Genomic DNA, 27,475 nt, shown 5'->3' on the forward strand with positions numbered 1-27,475 from the left:
TCCCAGCTTTCCTCCAAGGAGCTCAAAATGGCACACATGATTCTCCTCTTTCCCCGTTTTCTCCTGCAAGGTATATGGTAGGTTGAGAGACAGCGACTGCCCCAGGTCACGTAATGAACTTCACAGCTCAGCGGGGATTTGAACCTGGGTCTATCAGGTCTCAGTCCAATGTTCTGACCACTACACCACACTTGCCATGTGTGCTTGGTTGCAGCACACGAGGTGCTCATGAGTTTATTTGGCTTGTAAATGTGTCCATGGGCCCAAATAGCTTGGTAATGCCTGGTAGGAGGTGTGAGCGATGTTGAGAAGACCTCACATCATTCACACAGAGCGTGAGAGAAGGTAGGATCATGCCCCTGGACACTCCCCCCAAAAAACCGCTGCATGTGTGTAGTGTCATTGAAGCCCCACATTTATAAATGCAGCATTCGGTTCTGATGTAGGAGTGCCCTCAGAAGCTGGAGTCCGGGCCTTGCCCTCCAGGCCAGGTGGAAAAGAACTTGCAGCAGGGAGCAAGTGCCCCAGCAGTCACCATGGACGGTTTATATGACATGCAACAAAACGGCATGACGACAAACTGGCTTGTAAGTATAAAACCAAATTTACAAGAATAATAACTAGAATAGAGATAAACTTGTAACCATTCGAGGGTAGCCCGCTTCATCAGTCCGAAAAGCCAGTCATACAAAACTGGCTCAGGATAAAGAAAGTGTTCACAGGCACAGTGTGTAGCGAAACCTGTAAAATATCCTGAGAACAGGTCTCCTTTTGCCCACTTGCTTTGTGTTTCCAACCCAAGACCTATTGAAGAACATCTCATCCAGTTCAATCTTTGAAAAACGGCTTTGAAAAACTTTTTCATATTCTCCAGTGTGGCCGCACGGGGTTGCCGTTCTGTGATTGGACTTACGCTGCTTGTTGAACGGTTCATTTATCCAGTCTGTACAGTGGTACCTCGGGTTAAATACGCTTCAGGTTACAGACTCCGCTAACCCAGAAATATTACCTCAGGTTAAGAACTTTGCTTCAGGATGAGAACAGAAATTGTGCTCTGGCGGCGCGGCGGCAACAGGAGGCCCCATTAGCTAAAGTGGTGCTTCAGGTTAAGAACAGTTTCAGGTTAAGAATGGACCTCCGGAACGAATTAAGTTCTTAACCTGAGGTACCACTGTATAACATTTACTCCGCATGTAACTTGTTACGATACAGTTGTACATTTATGCACTCCATGTTTACAGTATCTCCAGGCTTTTTTTGCACATGGCACCTTAGTACAAATCTATCTCTATTCTAGTTATTATTCTAGTAAATTTGGTTTTATACTTATAAGCCAGTTTGTGGTGTGGTTGTTTTGTTGCATTATTATTATTATTGTCACTACATTTGATACTTTGTGTATATACTTTGTTTATATAAACAGTCTTCTTTCTCATTTTATTGGCTTTCAAAAATAACTACAATCCAAACACCACTATTCATAGAAAAAATAGGTCATTTAATTATTATATATAAAAAGAAAATAAATTTATAATACAAATTATATTTTAGGCTGTACATTTTTACTCACATACAGAAAATGCTGGATTCTTCTAACACAAACAGTTTTAACCATATATACAGATGCACACTTAAATGTGACGGGATTTTTTCAATGCTGAATTCAGTCCTATATACAATTATATGCATTTTGAAAAGACTGCAGCTGAAAACAGTTCAGCACTTCTGCTGATGCTTTTTAAGACATTTCCCCCAAATTAACTTCTAATATCCCTTTCCAAATATGACAATCATACCATACACTAAGGCTCTGTAGTTACTTTGAAATATATGCAAAAACATTTGTTGTAGTAATTTTGGGGTGGCTTCTTTATAAAGGCATCGGGAACCATTCAGTCAAAAACTCTACTAGGCAGCACACAAATCATATACACTCCTCAGTAAGGGCTTAGACTGTTATCCTAAGCTGTGTTATTTATTAGAAGTAAATGTCATTACTTCCAAATGTTTTGATCAGGGTGTCAGACTGATAAAGTGCACACAATTTATTAAATAGCTTGCTAAACTATTGCAACACGGCATTTTTCTCCAAGCCTTAAACATTTCTGAGACTTCTCAGGCAATAAACACAAGGTTTCAAACCATATCCCACATTACGTTTCTCCTGTGCAACATCCAGCAAGCCATACTTAACCCATAAGAAATATAATTTTATGAGAAAATGGAGAGACCATGAGATTTCTCAAATCCAATCCACCGGGGGCGGGGGGGGGAATGGAAACTTGAATCACATTCACTTAAAGAATGGTGTAGCTTCAAAAGATTCAGATTATATGTAGTCTGTGTTTATATGACACAGGGGCATCAATAAGCAAGTCCACAAGCACACACAGCATGGTGTGTCCTTACCCGCTTCTGCCTAGCATGACAAGCATCAGGTGTCCTTCCAAGCTTGAAGTAAAGTGGGATGGGAAATCCATGCAGTTGTGCTGTTTCTAAGGCACTCTAAGCACTTTGCAAGTGCAATGCAACGTGAACAAGTCCCAACCCTCTTCATGAATTTGAAGCTGGGAAATCATTACTATGAAGGAGCTGGGCTACACTTTAGAAAGACCCAAATGCTCCAGAAGATCTGCACAAACACACTATCCCTTTCCTGAACTAAGAAATCAGAAGGAGGGATAGGCTTATATGTATTGTGTTTGCTTCCAAGGTGCTTGGGACACCCCAGAAGCAGAGGACAACAGCAGGGATTCTTTTGTCTCAAGTGTTGGAGAAGAGCTGGGATTTGTTGCTTCAATATGCCTTGAAGGAGTTCCTAGTGCCCTGGAAATGCAATGCAACAGTTAAGTTTCAGGCCTATTCCAGAGCTGCACTATTTTTGACTTTGGAATGAGAGGCACTTAAGAACATCTCCACAACTCAGTATGACATCAGACAGTACTTCGTCAGGCAAGGATAGAAGCCACAAATATGGTTGATTACCAAGACCATCCAAGATTTATGGGGTCTCCAAGTGCATGTATTGCAGGTACTCTTTTTAAAAAAATTGTAACCCCCCCCCCCAAAAAAAACCCTCCATGCAAAAATGCATACACCCCCTGCTCAAATTCTCTCAGAATGATTTAAAGTAAAAACATACGTGACTGGCCATTTAGTTGGAGAAAAAGTACTTAACTACGTAAATAAAGGCAAGTATAATTAACATGTTCAGATAACCTTATTTTGTTATCTTTCTTATTTGTATGACTTAAGGAAATACAGATAAACCCAATTTTGCTTCTTGATCTGCATGAATTTTTAAATAATTCTTCTTAAAGGGTTTGCCAACAAAATGTCATATTTCAAGCTACTCCAACAGTAAATTCAAGCTACACCCCAAATTTCATACAATATATTTATATATTGCTCAAAATGCCACACATATACTAGACATGAAGGGTACAAAACCTGATCAGAGTATATTGTTATTAAATAATCCAGGAAAGTGAGCTCTGCTGACAATAGAAAACCTATCACAATATAGGTTAAATATAGCGAATGTTTTGCATTGACTGTTTTTTAAAGCTTTTTACAAACATTGAATAAATGGCAAATTTCACCTACACAATATAAATCTCCCGAGGCCATACACCATCACGTGAATAAGTTTATTTGAAACTGTATTTGCTGCTGTATGCAACAGATTTCTTTCAACACAAAGATTTATTTCTTCTATTTAGAAGAAAATCCATTCCAGCTCTCACGTTCCATTGTTCACCTCCTTGAGTTGATGTTATGAACCATCTTCTGAATTTTTTCATCATTCTTTAAAACATTGGCCATTTTAGCACAAATCTTATCTTGTTCGTCTTTGATCAACTGATCCAGCTCTGCAAGTTCTACTTTCAATGGTTCCACAACACTGTCTGTAATACTGTTGAGACAAAACACGGAACTTACACAAAAATTCTTGTGAAATCCATTATGGCTAGACAAACACATCTGAAGCAAAGAGAGCAAATGTAAGGGGAGAAACTAAAAGAAGTACATACTACAAACAAACAAACAAACACTCTAATGTTTGCCTATACAGTGGTACCTCGGGTTACATACACTTCGGGTTACATACGCTTCAGGTTACAGACTCCGCTAACCCAGAAATAGTGCTTCAGGTTAAGAACTTTGCTTCAGGATGAGAACAGAAATCGTGCTCTGGCGGTGTGGCGGCAGTGGGAGGCCCCATTAGCTAAAGTGGTGCTTCAGATTAAGAACAGTTTCAGGTTAAGAACAGACCTCTGGAACAAATTACTTAACCCGAGGTACCACTGTAGCGGGTAGGGGAAGAGGAAGTCAAGAAGGAGTTTGGAATGAGCTCTGAGAGTTCTACACTCAAATCCCAGTTCAGAGGGGGGAAACCCTCAATTGCTTTTAGGCAAGCATCTTACTCTGTTTACTATTCTGTAAAACAAGAACAGTTGGTATCTGCCTGACAAAGTTGATATGAGTAGGAATGATAGCTATCTTCAGCCTTATCCTACACCTCATCATAGGCAGCCGCATAACTTTCTTTGTACTATCCACCTGTCATTAATACCAGTGGGAAGAGTCAGTGTTGCATTGCGAAAAGGGTGGGGGGGGGAGTAGTACTGGGGGCTTTAATACTCTTGCTATGAATAGCATTTGGTTAAGTCACAACCCCTAATTAAAGGACTGTCCTGCAGATAAAACAAGATCTTGGAGATATTCAGATCACCTCAGAATCTAAGACTGCTTTAGATATCAATCAGTCCAAGGTGATAACGGTCTCTGAGGCTTTGGAACTGTTTTGTAGCCTCAGAAGGGCTTCTGAAGTTTGTTGGTCAGAGTTTTGTCAAGAATGCAATAAAGGGAACATGCTAGGCAGAGAGAAGGCAGGAGGCAGAGAAAGAGAAGTATAGTTTGGTGACTGACAGAGCTACCTTTCCTCTGTTATATATGGGTAGTTCTCTAGCTACAAATCCTAGATTAGGAAGATTGGTAAGCATTTTCAGTCTTAGTCCCCAAATCCTGATGCTCACCCACCTATGCCTGGTGCTAACCCACTGACTGCTTTATGGCCCACCTACTGGAATTTATTGATATATAAAGTTTCCAGTCCATCTTTCAGCAGTAACGTTCCGTTTGGACAACTGCAATGTATTGTTCATAGGGTTACCAACAACAACAGCTTAGAAACTCTAGCTAGTGGAGAATACGGTGATAAGATTGCTAACTGGGACAAGTGTTTTGAGTATATTACATCAATTCTTTCCTTCTTCCAGTGACTTCCAATTTATTTCCATGACCAATTCAAAGTGCTGGCTTTACCTTCTAAACCTCCACACCACTTGGGCCCCCAGCATCTAATGGAACACCTTTTCTCATGTGAACCTACCCAAGCTCCAATAGGACCTATAGAGGCCCTCCTATGAATGTCATCTCATACTAAAGCAAGGAAGGTGGCAAAGAGAAGACCTTCTTGGTGGCGGCCCCTTCCCTGTATCTGGAAACCTCTCCTTAAAGAGATTTGACTAACACCTATTTTAATGTCTTTTCGGCACCAGGCAGTGGCCTTCTTATGTTCCCAGGCCTGTTAACAATTTAATGTTATTTCAACATCTCCAATTTTAGTTTCTAATCTGCTGGAAATTAGTTTTAGGGGTTTTCGTTTTTATATGATTGTGCCAGAGCAGATAACTTGTCCTTTATTGTTGACTGAGTGCAATCACCCATTTCTGAATTGTTTGTATTTTGTATGTTCCAATGATTATATTGTATGTTACTTAGAGGATCACTGCGTGAGATGACTTGGCAAATATGTATAATCAAACAAATGTCCTCTTTGTGTACAGGACAGGTGGAAAGAACTTCCTCACAATTCCCAGTGGAGGCAGCAGCTAGGAAGCTCCTTGGCTCACAACTTTCAGGAGAGGCTGGTTTGAGCAGAGGGCAGGCAGTGCTGCTGTACTCCTTAAACCTCGCTGCCCAACCTCCTTGGAGCTAGAGCTTGGCTGACTGCTCAGCTGGGTGCCAGTCAACACATAAGTGGTGGGAAGCCTTGTGTTAGGCTGCTGAGCTGCTCACTTTAGCTTAATACAGTGACATGACCCCACAGACAACAGCACCTGCGCATTTGCTTCTACTACCATGACGATATACTTAGCTCACACCATTTAAGTTTGTGGGATTGTTCTAACTCCGCCCATAATATTTTACTGCAGTAGAAGCCTTCACTGCTGGGATACACCTTTCTTGCCCCACCTTCTCCCTCAGCTTGGCCCTCCCAGACCTGACTAGCATCACAAACTCTATGCATGTTGTTTTGGATTAACCAATTGCGAGGCAACCGTGCAATTTCTCAGTATTCTCACCTTTGTTCTTTCTGTAGGGCCTCTTCAAGTTGTTTATTTTCATTCTGCCACACCTGGAGTTCATTCTTCATGGCATCCACATCTTCCTGAATATAGTCCATGATTTTCCCAAGGGGGAGAGCGCTCCGACAAAGGGCCTGAATGGATCCACGGAACTTCTCGATTTCCTTTGCTACTAGATCTTTCTCTTTTCTCCTTGCTGCTTCTGACAAAAGTGGTTTTTCCTAATTGTTAAAAAAACACACAGACTGAAGCGAAGGAACAAGATTGTTGTTTAAGAGGTGAATTAAATATATGGGATAGATTTGAAAACCAAAAGATAAAAATAGAAAATGGGAGTGTTCTGAGACACATCAATGAAACCAATACTAATTAATAATTAAAGATCGCTCACCTTAGCCCAATTCTGCCATTGGGAAATAGTGCAATGGTCAAGAATGATCTCAAAGATAGCACACCTTCTGTTAAAGAAGAGATGCAAAAGGACACACAGCCAAAACTACATTATTTGCATTACTGTATGCCCATTATTATCCAAGGCCAATTTAAGATTCTGCTTTTGACTTGTTTGGCTTAGGATTTAATGTTCACTGCCTCTCTTACTATATGACTATATGACCTTGCATGCGATGTCCACCAACTAAGTTCTCCAAGCAGAGAACTTCCTGGACATGACAAAGCTGTAAGAGGGGTGCAACAGGTTTTTCCTCAATAGCACTAGCTACTACTACCACTACTACAGGAATTCATTATGATCTGCCGGGACCATATAACACCAGTCTCAAAGGATCTACACTGGCTTCCAGTACGTTTCTAAGTGCAATTCAAAGTGTTGGTGCTGACCTTTCAAGCCCTAAACGGCCTTGGCCCAGTATACTTGAAGGAGCGTCTCCACTCCCATCATTCAAGCCAGACACTGAGGTCCAGCTCCGAGGGCCTTCTGGCGGTTCCCACACTGTGAGACGTGAGGTTACAGGGAAGCAGGCAGAGGGCCTTCTCAGCAGTGGTGCCCGTCCTGTGAAATGCCCTCTCATCAGCTGTTAAGAAAATTAAAATCTATCTGACTTTTAGGAGACATCTGAAGGCAGCCCTGTACAGGGAAGCTTTTAAGGATTGAGGTTTTTTGTGTTTGAATATTTTGTTGGAAGCTACACAGTGGCTGCGGCAACCTAGTCAGATGGATGGCATATCCTAATAATAATAATAATAATAATAGATTCTTATGCCATTCTTTCTTCAATGAGTTAAGGATGGCATAAACCACTCTCCTCTCATCCATCCATTTTATTCCCACAACATTCCTGTGAGGTACATCAGTCTGAGAAACAGACACCCAGTTAGCTTCACAGCAGAGATGGATTTAAAAGCTCTGGTTTCCCCGGGTCAAAATCCTGGGGAAAATCTATCCAAAATCTATCCACACCAGCACACAGGGAGATTCAGTGATGAAACAATGAAGTACAGTTGTACCTTGGTTGTTGAACGGAATCCGTTCCGGAAGTCCGTTCAACTTCCAAAAATGTTCGACAACCAAGGTGCAGCTTCTGATTGGCTGAAGGAGCTTCCTGCACGCAATCGGAAGCCGCGTCAGCCGTGTGGGACATTCGGCTTCCAAAGAACGTTAGCAAACCAGAACACTCACTTCCGGGTGTGCGGCATTCGGGAGCCAAAACGTTCAAGTCGCAAGGCGTTTGGGATCCAAGGTACGACTGTGTTTATGTACACATTTCAACAAATAATAAAGATATAATGAATGTGGGTAAAAAGTAACAGATTGTGGGCCATAAGTACAATGCAGCCTGCAACAGAAGGTATATGTCTGCAGACAGGATGCGTATGCAGTGAAGAGGGAGCTGTGCTTTTGAGGCTAGTTCTCTTGGACCTGCCTGAGGAAAGGATTGTGTCCCAAAGAACCATGATTGGTTCTCTCCCAGTATGACTTGCTGTGTTTGGGAACTGCCTTGTGGGTTAGGATGGATTCATTTGGGTTTGTAACTTGAGGCCACAGCATGTTTGGCAGCAGAGTTATGCATAACCAAAACTCAACAAAGAATATTGAAGTCACTTTGTCACCTGATGACAGCAATGGTTGTTTGGCTATCAAACAGTAGCAACCAACAGGAGCTGCTGATCAGGCTTCTCAACGCTGCACACTGCTGCCAGTTACCAGGAGGGAGGGACAAGGCAGTAGGGAGCTTAGCAGTGGCACAGAAACAGCGCCAATCTGACACCCCTGCTGCTGTGCCAAGCTCTCTGCGGCCTCGTCTCTCCCCTTCTCTGCAACACAGCAGCAACATGCGATGCTGGGAAAAGAGATCAGCAGTGCAGCCCAGCCCACACTGCCATTAACCCAACACCGCTGATGGGGTTTCTTATGATCTTCTTATCGCAGGATCAACAAGTCTGTTGTTAGGAAGTACAGGATAATGGGCAGATTCTTCCAAGAGCATCGCAGATGCACACATGACTTGTGCTAGAGTGATGAGGGAAGTAAAGTGCTCCTGGTTTTATTGAACCAGACAGCCTTTACCATACGTGCTTCATAAAACGTGACAGTGTATGCTAGGTGTTTTTATTTTATAAGAGGTTACTAAAAATGTTCCTTCTTTGGAAATCTGTTGACATTAGTTTAACTTTGTAGGATACAGAGCAATGCAACGTTGAAAAAGAGGTTGGAATGAAAACACTGACGAATAAGCAACTAAGAACACTCAATTCTTTGAGGTTTATTGCATGATTACCTTCTCAGCAGATTTTGGCAACTGGGACAATTCATAATCTTTCTTTGTTTCCAATATTCTTTTGACAAGCCCACCTGTTGAAGATAAAAGTTATAGTTCTTAACTGCAAAAGACCTCTCTAAAAAGGCAAAAAAAAAAAAAAAGTACTTATAGTGGCTCAGTTTTGGTTCATACATCCAACTAGTTTCTTCTGTATAGAACATTGAAATGAAACATTCTATCTGAAACTCCTATAATGTACTTACAGCCACTAAGGTATAATAAAAGTCAGCAAGAGAAGGCATCATATTTTTAATTGGATTACAATCATTGGATCTATCAAAGACCTGACAAGTGTCAAAATCATTGTACTTGTGCCAAATTTCATTAAGAACAAGGAACAAAAAGGATGGAAAGGGATTTTGAAGTTATCTCAAGTCAAAGCAAGTAGTTGACAAGAAAGAATGAATTGGACTGCATACGTACTGAATCTTGAAAGGAAGACCAAGGATATAGGAAGTGACACGTTATGAGGGACTTAATCACAAACAAGCAAGTAAAGAAAAACCTTAAGAAAATAAAAAGACTTGCCATGCTTCTCATCTTCTTCCAACTCTACTGTTGCCTCCTGAACAATAGAAATCAAAGGGAAGTTAATAAATTAAAACTAGGCAAGTAAGGAGACAATAATACTTGAGAGCTGACCGTTCATTTTCTCTCTGTTCTAAGAATAGTGACTGCCTCCCCCCCCACCTTACCACCAAAAAACACCCACTGATCTGCCAACTTGAGAACTGTATTTTACAATTCTATCATCCGTCCCTGTAAAATAAAAAGGGAACTCAATTGTACAACTTGGAGCATGGACCAATCAAGATGACATGTGGTTTGACTATCAATGGGATTTGCGCCAGATCCTCGTAATATAAAATACAGAGGGGGATGGGGTTCCTCCACAGCAGCCATTCTAAGGTAATCAGGGGCACCTCATACTCTGGCAAAATTATGAAATGGAAGCAAGGCCTTTAGGCTTCTAGGCTTCCTGTAACTGTTAATTCACTGTTCCTCTCCTTAATCATACACTATGACAACACAAACTTCCTAATGGTGCTTCCAGCTTAGACGCACTTCCATTCATCATGCTTCAATATCAAGCATAAAGCATACCACTGGAACTCTATTCAGAAAGAGACAAAAGGAAGCAGCAGACAACACAAAGTTCATGCTTGGTTCACATTTGTATGAGAGAATGTATTAACCGACCGTTGCCATTTCTGCCATTTCAGGCAGATGCAGTGCTGCCTCCACAACAAACTGATCGTCATCTTCTTCCTCCTCTTTGTCTATAATGACATTTGTCACTATTTTGGCACTGCCATTTCTAAAAGAAAGGAAGAACAGGACTATACTTTAGGCATGGTGTTACAAGTGATCATTCAAGGCAGAAAATACTGTAGAATCCTTTCTTTAAAAGAAAAATGTGTATTCAGTCCTGTCTAAAGATAAAAATGTTTTGGGAATTTTCAAGCTATTTACCCCCATAAAGATGGCAAGTTGGGCGAGGAGTGGAACTGAAATGTACACAACATTTACTTTTGGTTTGATCCACACCGAAAACTATGGGACCAGTAGGTAACGATTAACTTAAGTCTCATTTATTCTAATGTGACTAAAGCGTAACTCAAATCTGGATACAACCTGTACCTACTTTAAGAACACAAGATGTAGTATTTTTAACTTACCAGATCAGAAATTTGTACAGTTTAGTATTACATTTTTTAAAGTTCCACTGATTTATGAGCAGAGCAGTCGTGTGTGGTTGTAAAAGAATCTGTGGCACAAGAACTGCAAAACCCAAAGCCCTGCTCATCTGATGCTAGTCGGGGCAGAAAGCTGGGGAAGGTGGGGACACACAGAGAAAAGTCTACATTATCTTATGGCCACTTCCAAAAAAATGTGGAAAAATATGAAAACGAAAACTATTGACAATATTGTAAACAAAAGAAAGGTTTTCTTCTCTGAGCTTAGAAACACTTATGTTTCTCAGCATTCGAATGCAGAAACAGGAGATACTCAAGAGCATGCCATCATCATGGATGCTGTAAGACTGCAGTCTAATTCACTGTAACCATCACATTTCTGGATTTATGAATATACCACATCAATAGGAAAAATTGTGTTGAGGACAATCTTCTAGTCTTCTAAATGCCTAGAAAGTTTAACACGCACTTGACTTCACATTTGATAATAAAACAAACTATAGAACAATCCTTCAGCAGAAATATAATATATTTCCTGACCTCTCTGGTGCTATAACCTCTGCACTTTCTTGGCGTTTTATCCGGGGTGGGGCTGGCCTTGCACTGCTGGGTCGTGGAAGTCTTCTGCAAAGGGAGGTAAAGAGCATTTCCTTTCTTAACACAAATTAGTGTGTGAAACCACTTATTTTGAGCAATTTGCAAAAATTCTTAATTCATTGTATTCTAATCAGAACACAAGAAGGAGATTCAAAGCCAGACCCCCTTCCCCTCAAAATCCAGCCAAAGTACAGTTCAGTACCGATTTCAATGCCAAACAGTAAAACACATACTTCACTTCCACTGAAATCAACGGAATTGAAATATATTTCATTTTGACTGAACAATGCTGATTGGATGTACAATGCTGTACATAACTGACTGAAGGGATATAACCAATTAACCCGAGGCCGATCTTTTCCTGCTGAATGCAACTTGCATAATTTAATAATCTTAATATGAATAATGCAAATCAACATTTTCCCCAAGTAGTAGTGATGGCCATGAAATTGGACGGCTTCTAATGAGGATGAAACAGACTTAGGGAGGATGAAGCAATCAATGGAGAAATCAATGGCTACAAGCCCCAATGGGTATGTTCTAGGCCCACAGTCTCTGAAGGCCAGTTGCCCTTGTGCCCTTTCAGGCTTTACAGGCATCTGGCCGGCCCCTCAGAGAACAGGGTGCTGTAACTAGATAGGTCACTGGGTTTACCCAGGAGACTCCACTTAATATGAATGTTTGTTTCAGTTTGAGCATCCAAAATCAGATTCATCGTAAGAACTGTTTTTTCCATAGCTCTGGGAATGCACTGACTTGGACGCTGGCTCCCCCGTTCATTACAACAAAGGACGCTATGCCAGAAGGTACTGCTATATCGGAGAAGACGACCTTTTAAATTGGATTACATCTAAAGAGGTAAGAGCTCAAATGTTTCTAATATGAAATTTATGTATTACAGTTAATTTTACTCTTTGTTGTTTCTATTCAGGCATAATAATGCATGTTAGAATAAGTGCCACAAACTTTAAAGATAAAACAGTATAAAACAACAAACTTAGGAGTAAGTCATATTTCAGCAACATTGTGGTCCAGTGCAAGTGTTACGTTGATTCCTTGAAAACCATCGTTTGTAAATTAGGAGTTTTGGAGACATACACTCCCACTCCAGAGCAAATGTCCATTGTTGTGTGCTATTGGTCCTATTGACACTTTATAAATATATACACATGACACTAACCACAGTTTACTCCTAAATTGGTTTTCTTGTAACTACAATCTAAAATTCAGAAGAATTCAAACCATGGGTTCAAATTGTGGTTTATGATGAACAACAACCAAGGTTAGCAACGCTAAAGGGCTCTTGGGATCCCTTCCAACTCTACAATTCTATTATTCTCAGGCTAGCATTTGTGCACTTGCAATTCTAAACCATGTTTAATGCCAACAAAGGAAGGGGGGAAATTATTCTGGGGGAAGGGAGGAAAGGAAGCCGGGAACTCTTAGCTACCTCTTAATTAGCAAATCACAGTTTACTGAGTAATACAGTCATACCTCGAGTTGAATGTGCTTCGGGTTGAGCGCATTCGAGTTGCACTCCACGGCAACCCGGAAGTAACGGAGCGCGTTACTTCCAGGTTTCGTTGCTCGCGCATGTGCAGACGCTCAAAATGACGTCACATGCATGCGCAGAAGCAGCGAAACACGACCCGCGCGTCTTGCGTACCATTTGGGATGCAAACGGGGCTCCGGAACGGATCCCGCTCGCATCCTGTACAGTGGTGCCTCGCAAGACGAAAAGAATCCGTTCCGTGAGTCTCTTCGTCTTGCGGTTTTTTTCGTCTTGCGAAGCAAGCCCATTAGCGGATTAGCGCTATTAGCGGTTTAAGGGCTATTAGCAGCTATTAAGGGATTAGCGGATTAGCTGCTAAAAGGCTATTAGCGGCTTTGTGGATCAGCTGATAAGCGGCTTAGATCAGCTGTGAAGCGGCTTAGCAACAGCTGTGAAGCGGCTTAGGGGCTGGGGGAAAAGGGGGGGAGGGAAAAAACCCCCGCAGAACTCGCAAGACATTTTTGTCTTGCGAAGCAAGCCCATAGCAAATTTGTTTTGCGAAGCACCTCCAAAACGGAAAACCCTTTCGTCTAGCAGGTTTTCCGTCTTGCGAGGCATTCGTCTTGCGGGGCACCACTGTATTACAGTTTGATCAGAGCTTTTACAATTTCATAGGCTCTGATGAATTCCCTGATTATGGTCAATTTACTACACTGGGCAACAATTTTTTACTTTTTGAATGTCTAGATTTCTACAAATGATTTAGAGTATTTTTGCACTGCTGAATCAGGAAATGGCATCCGTTTCTCTCCATCAGGTCAGGTTTTTGTGCTATGTTGATTTGAAAAAAATCAGATCTTGTGACAAAATCGATTACATTTTTGTGGCATTATCAGCTGATTTTTGTCAACACATATCATCCTAAATATGTTTTTAAGAGAAAAAAATGTTTTTCCATCAACATATATTGATTACCTGATAGAAACATTGATTACTGTAAACTGAATGGTGGGAATTGATAAAGGTAAGTACACGTAAATTGCATGTTGCTTCACCATTTTTCAAACTTCAGGGCTTGAACTTCCGTTTCTTGGAACTCCAGGAATGCTCAGCGGCAGGGAAGTCTCTCTTCAGAGTCCAACAGTAGTCAGCCATCATGACTGCGTCCCATCGACCCTGATACCTGGTCTCCATCTCTTTCCTGTCCTGATGGAATCTCTCCCCCTGCTCGTCACTCATTGAACCCAGGTTCTCAGGAAACCGGTCCATATGTGAAAATAGGTAGTGCATCTTGACGCTCATGTTGCAGCCCAGGTTTCTGAAAGCAGTCAGCTTGTTGTTGACAAGTTCTGCGTAGTTTCTGGCCTTATTGTTGCCAAGAAAGTTCTTCACTACCAGAACAAATGCCTTCCACGCTTCCAGTTCCACTTCGTTCACTGAGTTTCCGAACTCTGGATCTCTGATGAGCTGACGGATCTGAGGACTGTCAAAGATGCCAGCTTTCAACTTCTCCATGGTCAATCCTGGAAAAGCCTGGCACAAGTAAGTGAAGCAGTCACCATCCTTGTCCAGAGCCTTGGTGAACCGCTTGATTAAGCCGAGCTTGATGTGCAGCGGTGGGAAGAGTATTCTGTCTCTGTCCACCAGATGGTCGTTGATGACGTTCCTTTCTTTGCAAGGCACCAATTCCTCCCGTACAGGCCAGTCCTTCTTCATGTAATGCTGAGCACGGTCCCTACTACCCCACATGCACAGAAAACATGGGTACTTGGTGAAGCCAGACTGTTGTCCCAACAAAAAGTTCACCATCTTCAGGTCAACACAAATAAACCACTTATGCTGATCACAACCAATTTTCTCCAGCACATACTTCACCGCTTCATAGTTTTCCTTCAGTGTAGTCGAGTGAGCCAGGAGGCAAACTGGTTGCCGTTGTGTAGCAGAACACATTTCAGTGATAGCTTGCTGCTGTCAATGAACAGTCTCCAATCTTTGGGTTTGTACTGTGGCACTCCAAGCTTGAGCAGAAGCTGCACAATATCTGCACAGTACACCAAGTCCTTCTCTTCCAAGAAAAAACGGAGGTACTCTTGATGCCTGTTGCGGAAGAAGCTGATGCGAGCACTGTCAGAGAGGAGGTTTTTTCCCTTCAATCTGGATGCCAACAGTTCGGCAGAGTCCTTTGACAAGCTGAGGTTGCAAACTAGATCATTCAAATCCTTTGGGGGAAATGGATGTGGAGCATCATCTTCAAGAACCACTTCTTCTTCATGTCCTTCAACACTGGAGGCATCTTCGTCACTAATGTCAGGAAGTTCTCCAAAGATAGGCACTGGAATTTCATCACAATGAGCTACAGGACGACGTGCTGATTGAAGATCAGGATACTTGAGGCTGCTCCGGTTCTTTCTGTTGATCCCAGTCACATCAACAGCGCAGAAGTAGCAGTCAGTGACATGGTTTGTCGGCTCCCTCCAAACCATGGGAATTCCAAAGTTCAGACTCCTCTTGCCATTGGTCCACCCACGTAGAGTCTCGGTGCATGCCTTGCACACCATGTGTGGCACCCAAGCTTTATCCTGGTCACCAAGTTTAATACCAAAATAAGCATGGTAAGCACACCTTATGAAACTTGTGCACCAATTTATGGAAGATTTCGAGGTTTTATGACTTCAAACCAATCCCTTTTCGACATAATCACCCAGAACTATCGGACCTGAATACTTCTTGTCATTAAAATAATCATTTCCAATCAAAACAATTATTCAACATGGCATTTTAACCCCACCAACTTCTTCTAAAATGCTCCACACAAGCGTACATGTGAACAAAAACATAAAAAAACGACATGTGGCCATAGCTCAAAAACTTGACCTGATTGAGCAAAACCAATGTGATTTTTGGATTCAGCGCATCAGATTCGTCCTAAATCAACTGAAAAAACGCAGACAACAAATTTGTTGTTGACCAGTGCTATCTAATGTGTCATAAAGCCATTGTCAGTTTAAATTCATGGGGTTACAATCCAAACCATAAGCAAGTTTACACACCACTGACTTAAATTAATGAATTAATAATGTTCAAATCTTTCTAACTGAAATAAGTAGCATTTTAGTGCATAACTTAAACTGGATTGTATCCTAAAAGTTTAGCTTTTAATAAAAGGGAAGATACAGACATACCTTTGGGTGACTTGATGAGGAAGCTCATTAGTAATTTCACTATTTTCAGAAACAACAATTTTTTCAGGGGCACCAGTGTTCAAAACATCTCCTTCTATGAAACAAAACAGTCTGTCATTTTGAAAACTGTATAAATACCAAATGCTGGTAACATATATAAATTCAATAAATAATAATAATTTCTTTTCTAATACTGAAATAAGCAGAACTTCCCCTCCCAGGTGCCATTATTATGCTGCAGAAATAAATTCAGTATTGCACATGAAACCAAGGCCAATTGGCAATCTATTTCTCCTTTACTGCTTATGTGACATTTATTGTATTCCAATGTAAAAACAAATTAACATTCGATTAATAGCCATCTACCAATATGAAAAATCTGTCTCTTTCCAAGCTCTACTTCACTATAGTTAAAATTCTCTTTAAAATTTTAAAAAATGATTATGTGTTAAAATTCAGCATAATTTTTACCTGCATCACTGGATGAGTCACCTGCAACATAAATACATACTAATTATTCCTCATGCTTAGGAGCAATTAAAAATTGGATTAGACACTCCACTGTTTGTATGCAGGACAGCAACACAGAACACTCTTCTTGATTACTGGATTGTTGCCGTACATCTACTAGAAAGGTACAGGCTCACATGCTCTGAGGTCAGGGTGTACGATTCGGGGAGTGGAGCAGGAAAATGCAAACACGCATCAAACACAACATGTTTCCCTCACTTTGTCCTGGGATGCCATATTTTCATCCTAGGGGAAAAACAGCAAAATTGCTCCAGGCAGCAAGCTATTAATTAGTAATAGCCGCTTTTGACCTTAGCAGTCTCTATTTCCTCTTCAGAGAAAAAAACTATGTTGAAAAGTATCTATTCTTTACAACAAATATGGCAGGGGAATCAAAAATTCCAAATCTATTATGATAATTATGTCTGGTAAGCTAATACTTTAACTATTATCAGTCTCCTCAAGTTACACCCCGGAAGGCGTTGACATGGAAGAGAATTTTTAAAAAAGAAGTTAAAACAAAACATGAAGCTCTACGGTACAAAGAAACAATGGCTCTGAAAAGATAACCTTTCTAAGAGAGCACAGAAAAGTGCCTACGGTTTTGCTTACCTCTCTGTTTTACTGCAATTTCTGGCTCAGCTTTTCCATGTAAAACAGTTGCCGGTTTTTCATCTGCAAGTGTAGCTGCAATGATATTAGCTCCCATTAATACTCCTAGCATAAAAGTTTGTGGTAGGAAGCCATTAAGCTGGTTAAAGAAACAACGTGCTGTGCTATATATTACTTCAGGTCATTGTTCAAGACAATACAAGTTTTCACCCTCCATCCTCTAAAAACTCTCCTAAACATGTTTGCCAAAAGTTCTGGAAACCCAAAAACTACAGTTCCAGTTTCTAGGCTGATAGTTCGGGACAGAATACCCTTCCCAATTCCCTCTCATCAGAGGCAGGAGAAGAAACTGTATTGGGATATTCAGGAAAGGAGCTGGCAAATTTTCCATTTAGCAATCATGTCTCTGCTACAGAAGGAAGTAGCCTTTGGGGAGTCCCCAATGATTTGCCACTTACAAGGTTGGCAAACTCCTGCCCCAAACGTATTAGCAATTCTTGCCATACTTATCATGTAGCACTTTCCAACATTGTAGGGCACGTCAGTATTATCATCCTATACTGAAGATAAGTGACTGAATCTGAATGAGACTCACTCAGTGAGACCTAAATAGACACATGGTTTGAAATAGGGACTTTTTGATTTGTAGCACAATGTCTTAGTGTATATCAGCTCTCTTGGATTCAAAAGCACTTCATCAACACACTGTATGTTGATTTGATACGTGGTAAAACAAAAGCTGTAATTATAGCACTTATAAAAAATTGACATCTAGTTAGCGCTCAAAGACGAAGCAAGAGAGCTTTGCCTTTTCTTACCTGGCTCCTGTGCTGTAATAACTGGCTCAATTTTCTGTTTTAACATGTTAGCTGCTCTTTCAATGGCACCACTAGATACACTTTTACTAGTTTCCTTTCGCCCTGACATGAGAGAATTCACAGAGAAATGTGTACTATATGCTATTAAGATCATTTAGACATGTTTAGATTTGGCAGAGTTATGCAGACACTTCATCGAGATCTTCACCACAATGTTACCTAGCCGATTTATCAAATGGCTGTGCTACTTCTTCAAACTATCAAACCTGTACACTGACAAATATCTCCTGCTACAACATCAGCAGCCAGTACTACAACCTTAGAAACACTAAAATATGCAGAGACCTGATAAAGACACGGGGGGAAACCATAGTTTCCTGCTATGTGACTGAGTCGGCTCCCTACTCCCCTACCCTTCTCTTTCACATACCAGAAAAAAGATTGCAAATTTCCACTTCTTACTTTAAAGTACATGTCCCTGTGATGCATGTCCCTTCTGTTCATGTAGATTTCCCTTGCAATTAAGAACCTTGACCTTCCTGGGTCATAAATCACATGGCAAGCCTCCCATGTCGCAGTTCATTGCTGTGGAAGTTACAGCTGAACTCAAGAACAGCTGACAAGAGCAGCATAAGGACTGGGAGGGGGCTAAGAGAAAGGCCTTGCATCACCTTTGCACTCATGTTGTCCATTCAACATGAATAGTGTGGGCCATGGCTGCAAGTTCTGTGAAGTTTATTGTTGTTGTGGATCATTAACTCCTCGCGATTATTAGACTGTTATGTTTATGCAATTGTTCTAATTACGTTATATACATGTTAACTGAACAACATGCAGTTCTGTGTTTTAAAATATGTGAGATCTCACACCCCTTTCTTTACTTTACCTCACGGGGTCCTACTGACCCCAAATGACTTCTCTGTAACCTAACGGTACTTTACTTTTATAACTTTTTTTTATAGTACTTTATAATTCCAGCTTTCTTAGGGTACACTTGACCCGAAAACCAAACTGATACAGTTACAGTCGTACCTTGGAATTCGAACAGCTTAGTTGCCAAACGTTTTGGTTCCCAAATGATGAAAAACCGGAAGTGATTGTTCCAGTTTTCAAATGTTCTTTTGGGAGCTGAACTTCCTGCAGCCAATCGGAAGCCATGCCTTGGAAGTTGAACATTTTGGAAGTCAAACAGACTTCCGGAACAGATTCTGTTCAACTTCCAAGGTACATCTGTATTCATGTTACGGAGAATTGTAGTTAGTTAAAAACTTAAAGCAGAAGCTTCCAGCTCCTCTGGCACACAAAATAGAAGCACTTGTTCATGTAGTGGGAAACTGTGGCTTCCTTTGTGCCTTATGGGACCGTAGATTATGAAGTGCTACAAATTCAAGAATTCTCAGGAAAGAATTAAACAAAATACTTGTTTTGGCTACCTTCACCAACAGGTTTGGCTCGTTGTCTTGGTCCCTTTGTTGAATGTTGCCTTGATAATCTTGCTGCGTTTTCACTCTTGAAAAGATATACAAAGCACGCAATTTAAAAAGGCACAACACACAATTTTTCAGTCTACTGAAGTTTTCCACACTTTCAGAGTAAGCAAGATTCACCACCAGTGCTGAAGGAGCCTGGTGCCTTTATCTTTTGTGGCAACCCACTTTGCTACTATTTTTGGGAGGAAGCAGGGTTGGGGTGTGTGGATTCCATAAATTCCCCATCCCCATTAATTTGAGCACTGGTGTAAACACTGTGGTCAGAGCAGCTGCTCCTCCCTATTGGTAAGGAAGGAGGTGATAAAGAGATGGCATATTTTATATTTATACACACACACTTTTCTTAAAGAAGAAGAAGAAGATAAATAGGAAAAGCTCCCAGAAGGAGTGATATAGCAGGAAAGGAGCACAAGGCATCTGTATTTGTAACAGTTGTGCTTTGGCAGATACCGCTTGTTATTTGGCACTGAAATTTCCTCTCTTACATAGCTATTAAAAGTTTTGTCTTTACCTCTGGTAAAGTGTAAAGTGTAAGTATGGGAATTTCTCTAGAACCCATTTTCTACCCATCTCTTCAACTATGCACCAAACAATGAACTGGAGTTGACTCCCTTGTGACATTTCATCCGCACTACAAATTTCATTCAAGCCCAGAAGCCCATAAACTTGAGGTGAAGATGCATCACACAATTTTGGAATATGAGAAAACATTGGGAGCATTTTTCAGAAGTAAAATGGTAATATTTAACAAAAAAATGGAACAAGCACCAGGTTTACTTAACCAATAACACAATTCTAAAAAGGTTACGTTTTGATTTCTTTGTAATATGTTTTTCTCTGACCACAGCATGAATCATTAAAATCAGGAAGACTATTAGAAATAGGAATAGTTAAATAAGCCAGCTCCCTTTTCCCTTGAGCGGACATCTCACCCCCATCAAGGGTTCCTGACTGTAAAGCATCTTCCTTTGGATTCATTCACATGCCAAACCACCAACTGTGTCACCCAGCAGTAGCCATTGCATCAGGCTGCGGCAGAGGGGAGATGGCCAGGGACCAGTTTCTCTTCACTCTGTCTCTCACTGAACAGCTCCCATCTCAGCTGAACGTTCTAAGAACTCTGTAAATAAGAACTGCTGCCTGAGTTTGGATTTTTCCTTCTTCTCCCTTTTTCCTTTGGTACTGTGCCATTTAGTTGCAGGTCTAAGAGCAGGGATGGTCTTTTTTTACTGATCAGTAGTTTGCTCTGGGAGCCTTTTGGACAGAGGAGTGGGGTATAAATGCTGTATACAGGTAAATAAAACAAGGTTTGTTCATGCAATGTCAAACCAAATATGTTAATAAAAAAAAAACAAGTTTTTAAATGGTTTTAATATTTTGAAATCATGAGCTGATTTTCACTAGTACTGAGTACAGAAATGAAACATTTGAACTGCTTTGCAAAATGTGTATACTTGATTACTTACTTCTTTATCTGGCTCAGCTTTATCTTTTACAGATCGTTCCAACGGTTTTTTAGTTACATTCTCCTCTGATCCTGTAAGCTACAGAAAAATATTTATACTGAACTTTTGCAATGGTTAGTAGGAGCTGGTTTGCAAATTATGCTAAGCCAAATGAGAACATGAGGATTCTTAGGAGACTGAGTGTGCTACTCTCCTCCCTTGGTCCTCCTGCTGCTGCGAGCTAGACCATGGTTTGTTAGCCCAGAGGTGGGGAACCTTTTTTCAGTCTGAAGGTCACATTCTCCCATGAGGAGCCTTTGGGGCCACATGCCACTGGTGGGTGGGGCCAGATGAAAAAGTGGGTGGAGCTTCTAAGATGGGTTCAGAACTGTTTCACACATTACTTCACTGGACATAGGTATTAGGCTATTATTGTAAAAAGCATTTGGGAACGCGGATTTCATTCCTCAAACAAACTTAACACACCTATTCTCATATAAATTTTATACACTTTTTCCACAATCAGGGTGGGCACCCTATTAACCAAGAGACTATATACTGTAATACTCCCTTAATCAGTTCAGCAACTGAAGCATGTCCCTAGATTTTCTGTGGTTTATTTCTGAAAATCCATCTCTAGCTTTGCTAATATGAAGGTAACCACATTTTTCCTGAGCTCTGTCTTACAAGGGAGCCACACGTTCTGATTAGTGCTACAGACAAACTTGTATAAATAGTTTTTTGCATTTTCAAAGAGAAAGCAGCCACTGCTAATTTTTCTCTCAGTAGCCTTTTGGTTTAACTAGCCACCCTCAAACCAGGTTACATTTGTATTCATTTGCTTTTCCCAGTGCATGATTTTGATACCCCCAAGGTATTCATAACAAGCAGGCCTTATTCCACACAGAAGTCTCATGTGGAAAACCGAAAGAAAAACCGAAAGAAAAACACAAAAAGATTGTTCAACAGATCTGCTAATTACAGTTCTCATCAACAGCTACTTTATGCCTTTTTTAAAAAAAAAATCTGTTTACCTTTTTATCTGCCTTGTCCTTTCCTTGTTCACGTGACTGCTCCGTCTCTTTCACTCGTTCCCTTCGTTTATCTTTTTCTCGATCTTTCCCCCTTTCTCTGATCTTCTCGTGTTCCTTGTCCTTGGCCCTCTCTTTGTCTTTTTCTCTTAATCTGTCTTTTTCTCTTCCACCCTCATGTTGTTTCCTTTCTCTGTCCCTTTCTTTATCATGCTCCTCTTTTTCTTCTTCCCCATCTCCTTTTTCTTTGTCTCTGATTTTCTCTGACTCTCTTCCCTGTTTGCTTGACTTATTCTTATTTCTCTCTCTTTCATGTTTCTCACCTTCTTTAAAATTGTCTTTATCAAGATTTTTGTGCCGGTTCTCATAATCCTTATGTTTGTCACTTTCTCTTTCTTTTCGCCTGCTCCCTTCCTCTTTTATCTCTTCTTTGGGTTTTTGGTCTTGAATTGAGTTTCGGTCTTTTATTTCTGAGTCACCTCTTCCCTATATAATAAATTGTAAAAATATTAACACAGTCTTCTCTCTAGTTGCTCAGGCAACAAGAATTATTTATACTCCCCTTAACCCAAAAGTTGTTCACAGCACCTCTTTATGGGATCTTTGATCTTCTGTTCTGTTTTGGGTTTTAGAAGATGATATCCCTCCTTTCATATCAGCTTTCTCCCCTGCAAGGACTCTTTGAACAGCTTCATCACTGGATAGCTACAAAGAGATAACCTGTTAAACTGAGCATAATCTTGGCAATAGTCATTTCTATCCTATACACAATGCTGATTTCTTTCTGTCTTAAAAGAAAAATATGTATACAATCTTAGTTATCATTCCTTTCAATTTTGAACAATTCCTTTTAGGGCAACAACCCTAATTATGCTTAATAAGGAGCATGTTCCACTGAATTCAGTGCAGTTAGGTGGATGTCCAGCTTCTAAGTTTTGCCAGTGGAGAGGCTCTTAAACCAAAGTCTTAACCTGTACCCATTTACCTGGAAGTAAACCCCATTAAGCACTAGAGCTGGGCGATACGTGGCTTTCAACATTGTGATATATCAGCAGCTAAATGTATCTCGGCTGCTTCTTTCTCCCCACTTTAGAGGAAGAAGTAGCCAGAATACATTGCCCAGCCCTACTAAGCTCCAACATCGCACTGGCTCACACGATCCGGAGGGGCATCAGGGCTTCGTTGAACTGCTCAACTTGGGGGTGGGGAACCTCCTGCCCCCTAGCTAAGCTGGCCGGCAGGCAGCTGGGCTGCGGAGGGAGGGACAGAGTGGGCGAGCATCAGGCCTGATTGAAGTGTGCATTACTGGATGCAAACAGGGCAAGCAGGGATTCGCAATAGATTGCCTGATGGGAAATTCTGAAATTGCTCTTGCAATTTTAACTTTAAACCAGTTTCAGGCAATGTATTGATACCTATTAAGCACAAGAGACTTCCTTTTGAGTAGAAGTGCATAGCATTGTACTGTAAGTTAACTATACAGTGAATTCTTAATGAGTGCCTTCAGTAACAGGAGACTCATTATGAGACCTGTTACTAACCAACTCTTGAATACAAATGCCTGGTTGCTATGTATCTACGGTACTGCAAAGGGCACTGGGAGGATAGACTTCAAGAGGGAAGCACTGAGTTGGTGGTGGTGGTGAGAGAGGCATGTAGCTTTTCCACGGCAACTGTCCCCAAGGTGCCTTTCCCTTATGACTCCTCAAACTCGCTTTTCCCCCAGCTCAAGTTCGGTATGGTGCTTGCAGGGAAACTTTGTGTAAGATTTAAGTCCACGGATAAAGCTCCGTGTAGAGATCCTACCTTATTGAGACAGCATTTGGCAATTGCCTGGAGTAGTTCATTGGTTCTTTCAGGTTCATGCCCAGCAACAATACGTGCAGGCTTCACTGCCAAAGGCTCCCCCGTCACCATGATGACAACATCAATTGCTTTCTGAAGGAAGCCGATTTTTGCATCTTTATCCTGGTAGGGCAACACAGTTACATAAAATTATCCAGATTTCAGCATAAACTGTGATCTTCCTGGCATATAATCAGATTAGTGTTGTAGCAGGAAACCCCCCCCCCCCATCATTCAGTTTGTACAAACTTCATACACACTCACACTCACACACTACATACGCTACACTTCTGTTATAAATTCATAGAAAATCAACCATACATCGGATTTGCACTGTTCCACTTTTATTTTACTCCATGAAGGAAAGACTACAAAATGGGGAAGGTTTGATACAGGGCGCCATAATCCCTTCACCATCCCAGCACATCCACAGGAGCCCTGCCCAGTTGCTATGCCAACCCTGATGGTCCCAAACAGAAGACCATCAAGGTCACAAAGAACTTACATATGGGAGTGGATTCAGCATGATCAGATTTCCCTCAGGGGGCAGGAAACGGCGACTACCTTTTGTCATCAGAAAATGACTCAGGCGGAGTGGGAGAAGGGAAAGAAGGGAACCAGCCAGGTGACAGGACACTAAGGTTACCACCACAACTCCTCCCTCAACCCCTCCTTTCTGTAATGTATGCGTGATGTTTCTGGGGGTGGGCTTGACCTAGAGGATGGGAATTTCAAAAGTTTTTATAAGGGCTTGCACACCATTGTTCTGGGTCCTTCCTCTCTCCTGCGAGTGAGGGGAACACCCTGCTGCAACAGTTCAATAAAGGCCAAGCCTACAGGCTGCTGATTTGCTCCAATTTACTCTGGTTGGTGTCTTTACTTTTTGTCCAAGGGAGCCCTCGGATTTTTCCGGTAACAGTGTGCATGTGTATTATACTTTCATTTTAAAAGTTTAAACAATTAAAGAATTTGCATACCTTAACATTATCAGATTTCATCTCTGATTCTGTGTACAGTCCTTTCATGAAACCAGTTGATCTAATTACCTTTATAAAAGAAAAGAATGTGTTTCAATTCTGGATTTGACAGGCAGCTTGATTTATGATGTCTGATTTTCTATAGGAATTCTAACGTTTACAGATTTAATGACTTTTCAATGACACTTCACATATATTAGAATTCTATCATGAGTGGGGGGGGTTTGTGCCAAAGCATACACAATTGTTACCAGAGCACAGATAATGGTAGAGACTATCATGACAGTCCATGAAAGCCTCTGGAGAAATTCTGCTCTATGGTATTCTTACATTTAGTTTATAACAAAACAACTCTTCGGTTACAACTGTTATCTGTACAGAGATTAAGCATTCTTTTAGCAACTAATATTATAAGTACATGGATACGTATCTGTGCAGGTGGGATGGGTAGGTGAAAGGAACTTGGATTCTTGTGAGACTCTGGATGGGCTTGAATTTTCAGTTCAGATAATATTATGATAGATAACTTCCAAAACAATGAGTAACTTTTCAGTGCTCATTAGTTTTGAAGACAGTTCTCTTCATTACCATTCCAAATGCAACTTGCAGTTAAGGCACTGACATAGTAAATTGGATGAGTAAAACAAAAGCATGAGTAAACCAGTTTTTAATAAGCTACAAGACCAGGAAGGTATTGCTCAAATGTCAGGGCAGAAGCCACCAGTAGGTCTTGGGAATATTATGGGTCAGTTGCTATGTTATCATTGGCTGGTAATACGTAAGAGCTCCAAAATTCTCTGTGTGATACGTCATATGACTCTATGGCAACGAAGTGCATGTTTGGGCAGGTGAAGCTTCTACCTGCATGGTGTTCTAGAGATGCCATTTTTGAAGCCTTCCTCAATAGAGGACTATAGAACAGTCTCAAATAAGTTGTCAGCATTTACAGTCTTAGGAAACTATTTGAGAACCACCACCAAGGGTAGGGAGATCTAACACAGAAAAATTAAGTCTGAATTTGGTAACTAATGAAGGCCAGGCAGTAATAAAAATAAAATGTGAAAGTATATAAAAGCCAACAGAAAAATAAGACTAATTAACCAGCAAACTGGACTCTTTCACTTTCAGTAAATGCTTAAAACTACTTAGATGTCTTTCTGAAGATCTTCAGTACGGGAACAAGCCAAAGTGAAGAAACATCTAATTTATTTTGCGGTGAAAATTATGATACAATGAATCTGGTAGTTTTTTCAGTGTTAAAAGACTACAGTGGTACCTTGGGTTACGAACTTAATTTGTTCTGGAGGTCCATTCTTAGCCCGAAACCGTTCTTAACCTGAGGCACACTTCTGCTAATGGGGTCTCCCGTTGTTGGCGCGCCACCGCCACACGATTTTCGTTCTCATCCTGGGGTAAAGTTCTCAACCCAAGATACTACTTCCAGGTTAGCGGAGTTTGTAACCCGAAATGTTTGTAACCCGAAGTGTTTGTAGCCCGAGGTACCACTGTACCTGCAATGAAGGGATAGCAGGGTGGATGCCATTCTTTCACCACCTTCAATGCCCCTAGCGTCTCTCCCCTATCTCCCTCCATAGTGGCCTAGGCAACTTTAACTGCAAGCTGACCTACAAAAAATCATAGGTAAAGCTTTTTCATGTCATGTGGAAATCAAAAGAGCAGCATTCCACCTACTATGCTAGCCTGCTTATGTAGAAGACCTGGGATAACCCTGGCTGCTACCATAAGATTTTTATTTTTATTTAAAAAGCTGAACAACTGAAAGGATGGCTTCATATGCCTGCGTATATGGGAGGGCTTTTCATCCGGGTGATTGTTCATTTTTTAAAAAAGATCAAAGGCTATACAATTTTGAGGTTTTATAATACTGCGCCTCTTTTTATTGGCTTGGAACCTGTGGTCTGCTAAAAGGGGTAGCTGCACAGAAACTAGACCGGGAGTGGGCGACCTTGCTGAATTCTACAACTGGGAATGGTGATGGGGGCGTGTGGCTGGGGGGATGGTGGGCACCCCCACTTTTGAGGGACTTGGGAGCGGTTCACCTACGAAGCTGCTTTACCCGGCACGTGCCCACTGGGACCCCTCCCCTGCTGCAGGCGCCGCATGGATACCCGCCTGCCTGCCCTCTGGAACTCCCTGCCTCATGAGACAGCCTTGGCTGCGCTCTTTCCGCCGCCTGCCAAGAACATTCTCGCCCAAGGGATGCCCAGGACCGCGGAGGCGAGTTCTTATCATCTGCTTCAGCCTGTGAGCCTTCGAGAATTCCTCTTTTGTAAACCGCTTAAGAAAAAGAGATCCCGGCGCGGGGGGAGGGGAAGCCCCATCCCTTCCTTCCCCGCTCGTCGCCTGGCAACCGGGGAGCGCGAGCCGCGCGTCCTTTCGGCGGGTCCCCCCCCCCCGTTACCGCCCCCCCTGAAGCCCGGGCTGACCTCCCCGATCACGTCGTGCAGGTATCGGAAGGGGGGCTTGCTGAGAAGGCGCTCCGTGAGGGGCGGCTTCCGGATCACGCGCCCCAGCAGCTCCTGCGTGCGGCGGACCATGGAGCCCTGCATGGCCCCCGCAGCCCCGGCCCGGCCCGGCGCCCCGCGAGGAGGCCCCGGCACGCCG

The 27,475-nt window shown here is 41.6% G+C and overlaps 1 protein-coding gene across 5 annotated transcripts; it reads right to left on the reverse strand.

Annotated features, from left to right (window-relative positions):
- Window positions 1-3,636: 3,636 nt before the first annotated feature.
- Window positions 3,637-27,475, reverse strand: TRAF3IP1 (TRAF3 interacting protein 1). 5 transcript variants are annotated; one of them, XM_083401560.1, is made up of 17 exons: window positions 27,298-27,475; window positions 24,851-24,919; window positions 23,835-23,996; window positions 22,617-22,733; window positions 22,032-22,514; window positions 21,019-21,096; window positions 19,496-19,571; window positions 18,063-18,164; window positions 17,245-17,319; window positions 16,594-16,614; window positions 16,123-16,216; window positions 11,392-11,475; window positions 10,355-10,472; window positions 9,683-9,719; window positions 9,113-9,186; window positions 6,372-6,595; window positions 3,637-3,916 (listed from the first exon to the last, which is right to left on the reverse strand). In XM_083401560.1, exons 1-17 carry the CDS (start codon window positions 27,418-27,420, stop codon window positions 3,757-3,759), a joined length of 2,097 nt encoding a protein of 698 aa, XP_083257686.1. In that variant the 5' UTR covers window positions 27,421-27,475; the 3' UTR covers window positions 3,637-3,756. The 5 variants fall into 5 exon arrangements, with proteins under 5 accessions (XP_083257686.1, XP_083257690.1, XP_083257688.1 ...); XM_083401564.1 differs by lacking the exon at window positions 27,298-27,475 and adding an exon at window positions 26,911-26,935; XM_083401562.1 differs by lacking the exon at window positions 18,063-18,164.

This window comes from Podarcis tiliguerta (genome assembly GCF_965153285.1).
Source record: "Podarcis tiliguerta genome assembly, chromosome: 1".
Lineage (NCBI taxonomy): Eukaryota > Metazoa > Chordata > Lepidosauria > Squamata > Lacertidae > Podarcis > Podarcis tiliguerta.